Source organism: Micropterus dolomieu, linkage group LG17 (genome assembly GCF_021292245.1).
Source record: "Micropterus dolomieu isolate WLL.071019.BEF.003 ecotype Adirondacks linkage group LG17, ASM2129224v1, whole genome shotgun sequence".
In the NCBI taxonomy this organism is placed as follows: Eukaryota; Metazoa; Chordata; class Actinopteri; order Centrarchiformes; family Centrarchidae; genus Micropterus; species Micropterus dolomieu.
The window spans coordinates 7,436,205-7,448,029 of NC_060166.1; the positions used below are offsets into that span (position 1 = coordinate 7,436,205).

The window sequence follows — 11,825 nt, forward strand, 5'->3', positions numbered from 1 at the left end:
TTTATACTTTTGCGTTCATGTGTCTGTCAATCTGCGATTACACCCCCAAACGCTAGTCGGCAGTAGAGCTACAGCATCCACTGTGTTGACTTGCCGGCCGAGCAGGCTAACTTCTGGTTTAGCTGATGGCTGACAGATGGTCGAGCAGGCATCATGATTGTTAAACCCTGCCCCCAGTCAATTTATTTATTTTTTTCCACCCCACATGTGAAAGCAGGTTTTAATCACCACGAACATTCCTCGGAATTCTCTTCTCCCCGCACACAAGAGGCTTACACCTCAGTTAAACGCTCCGGCTTGCCCCGCCTCTCTCTGTAAATGTAAATGCTTCGTACTTATATACGAATATATTTGTATATAGCCTTTCCAGTCTCCAGGTAGGCCGCTTGTGGGCTTGTAATGACGCATCAAACAACCAAAACCAACATCTGCACCCTGTGTGTTCACTGCTGCTGCTTTACCTGGTCCGTGCTTGTAAAATTTCCACCGCGACTTGTAACGTCATAGGCTACCAAGTTTCTAACCGAGGCTACCCAGCCGACTAATCACAGAGCTTACGGTGCGCGTCGACTCGATGTGTGGTTACATTTTGACGGAGGTGCACGTAAGGCACTGGTTGATTACTGAACACACACTGAGAATTTCTTTTGTTAGTAACACCAGGAGCAGCGGTGCTGTTGTGACAGTTTTTTGGTTAAGGAAGTATTAGTTATAAGGGTTTTTTTCCGGTTTGGTTCCTTTTGATAAAGATTACGGCTGATACGGTCTCGGGTCGCCGTTTCGAGGGACACACCCGCTCCCCGTAGTGTTGAGCTCTCATTAAGACAGTGTAACTGTGGCGACGGCCGGGGGTTGCCACCCATTCCTTAAAATACAGAATTGTCCCGTATTTGAGAACTAAATAGCGCGTCCCATTTTGAATCAATGTGGGACGCGGTTTGTCCCGTATTTTCGAGTTATCTTAGTACCGACGACAACGAGAGTGGGAGAAATCAAATAGCCTACTTGATGAGTATCATGCCAAACTGCACAATTTGTCGGCTAGTTTTGTTTGGTGCACGGTGGCCTGTCAGACGTGACAGTATAACGAGGCTGTGTAATGACTTAATAAAATATACAAATTTTCTGATTGATTACTCAGGATTTCATATGCTGCCTATTTGTTAAATACTGTGATAATGTAAAGAAATAACATTCCTACATTATGGTATGATTTGTTTTTTAAGGTTGAGGTATACAGTCAGACACATGAGCATTCATTTAATAAGAGATAAGAGAGAGATATAGGCTGTTTAATACACATTTAATTATCAAAATATAGTGCCTACACTGTAAACCCAAACAGTTCTGAATACTCAAAATATTTGTGGAAACCGATCACCTCAAAATTTTTAAGTAGTGGTAATATGAGGGCACATGGACAGAAATGTATGCTTTTAGTTATGGCATCATAAATTATAGTCCTCCCTCCAGCCCGGCTCACTGGCTCTGCTTGGTTCCATTGCAGTGGACTGGCAGTCAGAGCTTCCCTTGCAGTCCATAAAGTGCCTCTGCACCTCAGCCGTTTCACACCCTCCTACCAGCCTTTGGGCCACGCTTCCTCGTTTGCCCAATGCCCAAAACTAAATGCCCAATCCTAAATGCTCAAATGCCCAATCCTAAATGCTCAAATGCCCAATTCTAAATGGCCAAATACCTAATCCTTAATACCAAATGCCCAGTCCTAAATGCTCAAATCTAAATAATAAAAGCCCAATCCTAATTACCAAATGCATTTTCGATTTAGACTTTTAGTTTTAGACTTTGTTTGATTTCTGACCCAATTATCCCTCAAGAGTTTAAAAGCTATATCTGCACCCCAGCCTTTTCAAACCGTAGACAAACCCTCCCTCCAGCCTTTGGGCCACGCATCCTTATATACACACACACATCCTTATTTACACACATCTCGAAAACCCATTTAATACTGTCGCACATCGCGCTTACCTGTGTGAAAACGACGTGATTATGATGCAGCTGTTTGCAAAGTGTAGGAAAAGAGAGAAAATAGCAAGGGACAAAGAAGAAAGTGTCCAAAGTATGGGATTACTTCAAGCTAAAAGAAAACAAAAACTCTGTAATGTTACAGTCCGTCCACCGTAAAATGAAACTTATGTCGCCTAACGTTACCGCAACAGCACAACGACACCTGATCAGAAAGCACCCGGTGTTCTACTAGCGGACCACAGACAAGGTGACAGTAACAGCAACTTTAGCATTAAACTGAAACCATAATTGATTGTTGACTTAAAGCTAGCTAAAATAAGCCGCAGTCCTCAGCTGAAAATGTACAAACACGCGTTTGTTGTTCTCCTCGCAAAAGTACTTCTTAAACTCTGCTGATGAGTCACTCTGAATTAGCTGTTAAAAACACCTATCAGCTTTGAAAGCACAAGAACAAAAGTATCGCTCTCTTCATCATTTCTTCATACTATAAGTGGTTTCAGTTTTGTTGGCTTCTAGTGACAGCTGATTTCTGTTGGTTGGTAACTGCAGATGATTCAGTGGGTTAAAGTACCAGAAGCGCAGTAAGGTTGTTTACTTTGGCCATTAGTAATCTTTTTAAGAGCTGTTTGCATGACAAAATCAAACACCGCACGCTGGGTAAAGAGCAGTGGTGCAGAACTCAACTGCTGACTCATTGTGTGTGTGTGTATAAAGCGGGGGTGGATGGTGGGGATGGTGGACGGATGTTGACTCTAAGGCTCATGTCAGTCAGTCATGGGTCTTCCTGGGATTCAGATGTGGACATGGACGCTTTGTGTCCTGAGCTGGATGTGTGTGGGTCAAGTAGTGGCAGGACCGTAAGTTTACCTGTACTGTCCCAAAAACTACAATATAGTGTTTTTTTTTGGTGTAATTTAGTTTTAACCAGTTTACATGCATCTTGGATTTTTTTGCTGCATAATCTTCTGGGTTGGCGTTTCTCCATATGAGATCCGGGAAAGTATCTACTGTATATGTGTTTGTATCTGCAGGCAGTACTTGGTGGCCATTCCTGCAGTTCTTGAAGCTGGAGCTGAGACCAAACTCTGTGCGAGTCTCCTGCAGCCCAACGAGACTCTGGACATGACCGTCACTTTAATGTCTCAAAAGCAGCATATAACCCTCCTCCAGAAGACAACCAAGGCAGAGTTTCATTCCTGTGTTCAATTTCAGGTGGCCTCTCGAGATGGACTTTCAGTCATTTTCGCAACATTCTTTTTAACTGTTTTAACTAACGCTCTCCTTATGTTACCTTAATAAAACATCTTTCTGTTTCAGGTTCCCTTAGTGCTGAATCAAGTGGTGCAGAAGCTGGAGGTAGAGCTACGAGGAGACAATTTTTACTCAAAAGAAGTCAGGAAAGTCATGATCAAAGTCTATCAACCAATGACATTCGTCCAAACAGATAAACCGATCTACCTCCCTGGACAAACAGGTAACATTGTATGAATGTTGAACACTTTCCACTGATTAATTTAGCAAAAGTAACCACCAACAACACGTCGATCTCCCCATAAGCTCTCAGTTATTCTGGTTTGTTGTGTAACCCCTGCTTGCTTGCACATCTTACAATAACTAATCTTTGTTCGTTTCATAGTAATGATACTGTTTAAACCTGTAGATTAGCTGTAAAAGCTTCAATAGTCTCTTTGCATTCCTCTTAGTACATTTCAGAGTCGTTACACTGGACACCAAGTTGAGACCTGCCAGACAGCTGGTGAGTGTTTAAAGTATCTTTTTTTTGGGATCTCATTTAGAGATGTCCAAAGCCAATCTTAAAGATGAGTATTGTTGCCAATCTGGCCATATTCTGATTCTAATACCTGAGCACCGTTGTTGCCAAAAGGAGTAATTTGATGGGAGTCAAAAATAAAATGTGGCTGTTGCTTTCTGTGTAAAACCAATGTACAATCAGAGAGGACTTCAGTGTTTCTCTAGTCCCAACAACTCACACAGAGTGATACCCCATTTTTTCTCTGGGCTAACCCTGCTCCAGAGCAGGTCCAGCTAGCCCCAGGCTTGTTGCAGTGGGAAAAGCCCTCTAGTAAAGTGAAAATGATCACAAATTACATCATTAATTGACTGATACGGGTCTGCTCTTGAGCGTTCTCTCTAATCAATCAGATCCTGGTGAAGATCTGTGTCAATGGGACCTCTAACAGAACTTGCCAGTGCTATGTTTTTTTTTGCTCAAATTGTAATAAATCTATTAAACCCTAACTCTAATTTCTCGTTTTCTTACATTTGTTGCAGAAAATACATTTTGAAGTGATAACAATGAAACTACCCTAGAAAAATAAATAGAAGTATCTGTTTATCCAAAGAAACGGTCAGAATGACAGATCCTCAGTGGAAGCGCCCTTTTCGTCTTAATATGTTTTACACGTACCAGTACACTGATTTTCAGAGCATTGACTGTCCATCATCATCGTTCTTAATTTCTATAAAGAAAAAAACGTCTAACCCAGACTCATTATGATACTGTGTGATGACAACAATATACAGTAACTTCCAATATAAAGCGACAAATCTCTCTTTTCCCCTCTCTCTCTGCAGTACAATACCATCGGAATTGAGGTAAGACAGTGTCCACACAATATTTTTTCTGATGTGAAAACTTTTTAGGGGTGTGACGAGATAGGATATTTGTTCATGAGATCCAGACAAGATGAGATTTTAACATTATTTTTAAGAAATCTTCAATATATGAAAATTTTGAGCATTAAACTGTTAATTCCCTGAATTCTGGTGAATTCTTCAGCACCAATTTATGACGGAAATAGTTTTTATGGATGTTTTGAGGGAAACCTATAATTCACCACCTGCCACTGTGGCAGGCAAGTATTTTTCTGTCACTTAGAATTTTTTTCTGCCACAACGTTTGCGCTAAATGAAGGAATAAAATTCAGCCCATTTATAATTTTATGTAATTGTCAATGTTAAATATATTTAGGTTTACATGCACAAAAGGGCTCAATATTATTATAAGAAGGAAGCAAATTAGAAAGGGACAGAATAAAATAGTTTGCTTGATGAGCAGTGGAGGAGAAGTACTACATTATAATAATTTAACAGAAAAGGTAATTTGAGAGTTAAGTCATGACATATATCATATAATATCAAAGTTCACCGCAGTGTATTGTACAGTCAGTGCTCAATACAAAGCCCAAAGTTCAATCACCTATGAATGAGTCCTTATCTCAACAAAAACCTAGGATAGGCAGAGGACAAAAATGCAGGACACAGGAGCAGGCTGATGCAGCTGATGATAGTTATTTAACTCAGGAACAACCTGAGGAACACAGACTATGTTGCAGCCATGGAGAACAGAGTCCAAACGAAACAAAGTGATCCATCAAAAACAGGTAAACCAAAAGAAAAATCCCAAACCACAAGAACAAGCGGGTGAGACGAACAGGTAGCGGAAATCACACAAGACAGCGCATGACAAACTACAATGACCCGACAGAGACTGAACAGGACAAGCAAACATTTGAACACCAGGTAACGAGCAGGGCGGGACCAAGACCAAATGGAAGACATGATGTGGTGAGACATAACACAGACACAGGCAATCAGGTGAAACCAATGAAGGGCAACAGACAGGACCATGGGCGTAGTACAGGGGATAGAAAAAGTCTACACACCCTTGTTAAAATGCCAGGTTCTTATGATGTAAAATAATGAGAGAAAGATAAATCATACACTGTAGGTATAGACGGGAGCGGGGGCCTGCCCGGTTAAGAGCTGGACTTTGTCAGTAACATGGTAAAAATGTATCTAATCTCATCAAAAATAGTAGACACTCAGCTCACCTTAAACCACTATGCTACCAGTTACATCAAGTGGTAGATATATACCTATCAAATGTGCATTTCCCCCTTTGCTGTGGTGTCAGTCAGTAGTTTTACCCACAAAGGTCTGTAGCAAGCAGTAGCAAGTGTACGGTGAAGTATAAAAAAAATTGATTCCACAGAATGAATATGGTCTTATTTTCTTTAGGATTAGTGTCACATAGCTTACAGATGCAATGGTGATTGCTGGCTATTTTGTGAATGGCTGCCCAATCTTAAGTTTCTATTTGATCATGTGACAAGATGACAAAAACTAGGTGAAACTGGGTGAAACGCAAAATCTGACAAGTAGACTAGCAGAGCACAAGAGCAAGCTAGCAGTCAGGCCATTCAAACAAAAAAGTTGTTTCAAGAAAAGACAGGAGAGAAAACAAGGCTCGCAAAGCTCCTAAAAAAAATTGTTTTGGATTTTTTACTAAGAACAATGTCACAGATTTTGCTCAGTACAAGGCTGTAAAAGGTGTATGCCTTTCAAATAGCACAAGTACAAGCCGTGCTTCTGTTTAATTGTGTGGATGTGCTTGTGGGTGTTAAACTGTTAGCTGGCCTGTTTTCGGGACATGGTGTTGTTTTTATTCACCATAATGTCTTGCCTCTCTGTTGAAGAGAAATGTGGTTGCCGTGATTCGGGAGGTTATTGTACTGAAAATGCCGAACGTCTGCGTCATTTCAGCACTGTGGACACCTCTTGCACTCAGCTGTTTGTAGTAATGTTTCAGGATTTTGATAATGACAGCACTAGCCATGATTCTTACAACTTTTTATTTGACTTCTGTTCTTTGCAAATACAAAAGCCTAGGTGACACAGTCCGACTCTAAAATCCATCACATGATGGTACTTTAGACTGCTGTGGCTTGGCGTACGCAGCACAGCCGCAGCACAGCCGCAGCAGCAGCGCGTATCTGTGTTTGAGACAGACACACACAAAGAGAGCTGTTCAATTTAATATGTTAATATGGAAAGAAACTGATTTAAGCATTTAAATTCCTACCCGTAGAGAGGTGCCTTCTGTGGCAGTGTATGTAAGTTTATAGTAATTAGACTGTGGTTTTCCACAAATGCAGCAATAGGTTATTACTTAATGAAGAGGATGTGTTTAAAGGAGACCTATTATACTGCTTTTATAGTCCTTTATTGTAGCTCTGTGATGCCTGTATAGCAGCTTTGCATGATTCAAAGTATAGTGTAAAGTTTGGTGGAGGGGGGTTGTTTTTCAGGGGTTGGGCTTGGCCCCTTAGTTCCAGTGAAAGGAACTGTTAGTGTAACAGCATAACAAGACACTTTGGACAATTTATTGCTCCCAACTTTGTGGAAACAGTTTGGGGATGGTCCCTTCCTGTTCCAACATGACTGCGCACCAGTGTACAAAGCAAGGAACATAAAGACATGGATGGGCGATGGTTTGGTGTGGAGAACTTGACTAGCCTGCACATAGTCCTGACAAATCGCTGCAATCAATTTTAAATGTAACCCCCCCCACCCCCTTTTCCCTAATTTTATTTATTTATTTTTAAATACTTATGACTGCCTTAGAACTTTATGTTTTGTCACAAAAGCATAGACTGATAAATTGAGATTATTTTTTTCGTATTACTAAATTTATTCATTTCTTGTCATGTATTCTGGAGTTTGAATGTATAATTATCCTTATTACTAAAAGGAAACTTCATTATATTTTATCTGACCACACTCGATTCATAAATTGGTTTGAAGTAAATGCCCTGAAGATGTCCAGATAGCCACAACAGAGTGTAGTTGATGTGTGAATCAAAATCTGTGTAAGTTATAAAGAGCAAAATAAGAAACCTGGATAAAGTACATTTTGTTGCTAATACTGCAGTTCTTGATATTAGTGCATGCAACCAAGTTCCCTTTGAATTACAGGTAAAACTGTATTATCTATTAAAATGGCCATGAATATTTTTGTAATATTTGTATCACAGAGAAATGTTTAAATATTGATAATATTAAAGTTAAATTATCCGTTTTTGAAAGAAACAAAAAAAGTCTTTAAGGTAAACAAACATTCATTTGCTGAAAGAGATTCAGGACAGCAGCCAGCACAGCAGGATATGGAGGTCCCCTCTTTGGTAAGTAGATATCGTTCAAGGATCCAAGTCCCGTCTTGACAATTTCTTTAACAAAATGTTCTTGTTTTATTTTTGTGGACTTCAATCATTGGCTTATGGTAAACGCCTACTAGTCCCTTCTCATTGACAGTAGTGGAAGAAGTATTAAATTTTCATACTTAGGTAAAAGTACAGATACTACATAAAAAAATGTGAAAAATAAAATAGTACCCGCTTTTAAAAATACTTAAGTAATCAAAATTAAAAGTACTACACATTCAAATCTATAGGTCTTACAAAAAGCAATCTGTATTTTTAAATTCACTCAAGACGGGTAAGTTATAGTGAAACACAATAAGGAAAATTGAGTCACAAGAGGATGAATGGATATTTCCTATATATGGGGAGGATGTGTCTGCGTTATTGCTCTGCTGTTGTGGTAGTATCTCCTTCAGACCATCTGACACACTGTCAGCCATGTCTAGTTTGCACTCTGAGTTTTGGTCAGTTTATCTGTTATTTTGGTCTGTTGTATTTTGGGGTTCTGTCTTGCCTGTTGTCTTGTTTACTCTGTTCTGATTTTGGTTTCTCGGGGTTTTGGTTTCATGTCTTAGTGTTACTCCGGGTCTGTATACTTCTATGTAGGTTGTTGTTTTACCCAGGTCTGCTCTGAGTTCAGTCTGTGTTCCTTGTTGGTGTTTATTTGTGATCTGTTTGCTTGTGTCTGTTCCCCCAGTAATTATTCTGCTTGCTTGTCCACTAAATACTTTGAGTTCCAGTTAATGTATGGTCTTGTGTTTTGCATCTGTGAGTGTCTCTCTGTTCCCCCCCGCTGCTGTCTCTCTGCCTCTGCCTGCCTCGTTAGCCCTGAGCCCTGCGTTGTTGTAATGCATTAGTCCCTGTTTATAAATGTTTGGTGTTTCTGCTCATTCCCTGTCCAGTCATTGTAGTGTGTTGTGTGAATACACTACTGATGTTGCGGCTGATGTTAAGTGTTCTGCCTGTCTCTGTGTAACCTGCTCCTCTGTTTGGACGTCTTACACCCAAACTGCATGTAAGCCATTTTTGTGTTTCTTGGATTAAACCCTGTGCACCTTCAGTCTACTCTCCAGTGTCTCCTCTACGCTCACCCACGGAATCGTGACACAGACACAGAACCCCATTTTGGACTTTGAGCATGTATTGACAAGAAGGTGGAAACCAAAACTAACTGAAACACTTCTCAATTCACAATCTCACCGAAACTCCAAACACGTTCATTTCAGCACCTCTCATAAAGTGCATCTCATAGTCCCAAACAGAGCAAATTTGGCTTCAGTTTTCAGATGTTTATATTGCAAAACTCTACCAGCGACGTTACCACTCTGTCACAAACTGGTTGCAGCTCACAGTGCAAAAACAGAGCTGCTGCACAGTCACACCTGACACCAGCTCTCACTACACTCCTCCTTCTGTAAGAAGCCTGAATGGAAACCTCTTCTAGAAAAATCCAGTGCTGGTTTGAATGGACCTCTGTGTACTAACTCACTCCTCATGAAGCCTGATAAGACTGGGGGCCAATCTGCTGGGTCATTTGGTGGTGCAAAAACTGTTCCATTAGGGTCTGAGCTGCTTGTATCTGATGCTGGCTGTACATCTCTGGCTGTGCTCGTACTGGGTGAGGCTGGATGTGGATCAGCTGTGCTTATACTGACTGATGATCCAGCATCTACTCTACTGACAAACTTAAGCCCCTGTAAATTATAGATATGTTCTATACATTAATGTTATCAGCTCCATCAGCCTATTCAAACGGGCTCCTCCAGGTTTCCTTCAATACATTTTCAAATATTAAATACTATTTATATAATGACTTGGCTGAATATGTGATGCTTATTATTTACTGAAATGTGCTAATTGTTCAAAACATGGGCGGACCGAGCTCTGTGGCCGCTTGAACAGCCCTGTTAATCAAAAACAAGAGCGACAACAGCTCCGCCAGCAGTTGAATCGGTAAGACAGAAGACAACAGGGAAAATATAAGCAGAGATTCAATTGGCTAGCTGGCTATTTAACTGTAATTAATATTATAATTGTGTTATGGTAGGTAGGTAAGTAGATTTTATTGTCACAATACAAGTTGTAGTAAAGTTGAGTTAAATTGAGTTTCGTAACTCCATGCTACATAGTAGATAGTAAACATTAATAAAGATTCAATTATGAAAAAAGGTAACAGAAATAAACTCACTGGAGCAGTGCTGAGGGTGAACTAGAGTTTAAGAGTCTGACAGCTTGTGGGAAAAAGTTGCTCTGCAGTCTGGTGGTGCGGCAGCTGAACGTTCTACATCTCTTCCCAGAAGGCAGCAGGGTGAACAAGCTGTGGCTGGGTGGGTACTGACCTTTAGTATCCTTTGGGCTCTGCATATATCCCTGATGCTCGGGAGATGGGTACCAATGATCTTCTGGGCAGGTTTAATCAGGTTTGTGATGTTTTCAGTCAGGATGTTTTCCATTGCTCCTCTGTGAAAGCTGACAAGAACTTGGCGTGGGGATTTGGCCTTCTTAAGCTTCCTCAAGAAATACAGTTGTTTCTGAGCTTTCTTCACCAGCGTGGAGATGTGAGATGACCATGTCAGGTTCTCTGTGATGCTGATTCCCAGGAACCTGAAACTGTTCATCTGGGTGTACAGCGTGAACAGGAGGGGGCTGAGAACACAGCCCTGGGGTGCTCCCATGTTGAGCACTAAAGTGGAGGAATTGAGTCCGCCAATCCGAAGTGACTGGGATCTATTTTTGAGGAAGTCCAATATCCAATTGCAGAGTGTTGTGTTTAAACCCTGAGTTTGCTGATCAGTTTCATGGGGGAGATTGTGTTGAATGCTGAGCTGTTTTCAAGGTGTGTGAGGGCTGAGTGGAGGGCAGTGGAGATGGCATCCTCTGTGGATCTGTTGGTTCTGAAAGCAAACTGGTGAGGGTCCAGGCTGACTGGGATGTTGTTATGTATATGCTGAAGAACCAGTTTCTCAAAGCTCTTAATCAGAATGGGGGTGAGAGCCACAGGGCGGTAGTTGTTCAGACTAGACACTGCAGACTTTTTAGGTCCAGGAACGATGGTGGCTGTCTTGAAGCAGGTGGGAACCCTCTCCTGAGATGATGAGATTTTGAAAATGTCAGTAATAACATCAACTAGCTGATTGGCACAGGTTTTTAGTACACGGCCAGTAATGTTATCAGGCCCAGCTGATTTACTCACATTCACTCTGAGAGTGTTTAGTTATACAGTCTCAAAATCAATTTATAGTAAATGTAAGGTAAAGTTGCATTGTATAATGTTTAGTGGCTTCCAGCTGTAAGGTTTCAGATTGCCACTAACAGTATACCCTTTACAAATTTATAAATTACAGCTATATCAGTTATCAACTGGTTGGCGTTTGCAGGCAAGCTAAAATTATCTAGTTTGAACCAACTACAACACAAAATCACACTGTGTTTCATATGTTTTGCAGTAATGTTGCACACATAAACAGCGTAGCCGATGTAAGAAAATGGATTTTCGCAGGAAATCTGCAGTCTTAAAATATATTGAAAAGGTCTTAAAAAAGGTTTTAAAAGATGTTGAATGTTGAATTACTTCAGGATTCCTGTATATACCCTGGAAACACTGCCTTTCATCTGTCGGTGCTGCTCTGTTGTTGCTGCTGCAGCGGTCTGAGTAACTGGGACCAGAGGGCTCTGCGGCGTGACTGGCTCCGGCCGGCTGGCACCGCTAACCTCACGGGGTTTTGTGGAGCTTCCTAACTCGTTTACGTTTAAGCACATTTTGGATTCGCCATCAACTTTAATAAAACTGCCAATATTCAAGTTCTAAATTCCTCCCCTCAAAACCTCTCAAGTGTA

The 11,825-nt window shown here is 40.9% G+C and overlaps 1 protein-coding gene across 1 annotated transcript; it reads left to right on the forward strand.

Annotated features, from left to right (window-relative positions):
• Nucleotides 1–2,760: 2,760 nt before the first annotated feature.
• LOC123986027 (ovostatin) lies at nucleotides 2,761–3,769 on the forward strand. Its single transcript, XM_046074080.1, has 4 exons — nucleotides 2,761–2,843; nucleotides 3,018–3,198; nucleotides 3,304–3,460; nucleotides 3,690–3,769. Exons 1-4 carry the CDS (start codon nucleotides 2,761–2,763, stop codon nucleotides 3,752–3,754), a joined length of 486 nt encoding a protein of 161 aa, XP_045930036.1. The 3' UTR covers nucleotides 3,755–3,769.
• The last annotated feature ends 8,056 nt before the right edge of the window (nucleotides 3,770–11,825 follow it).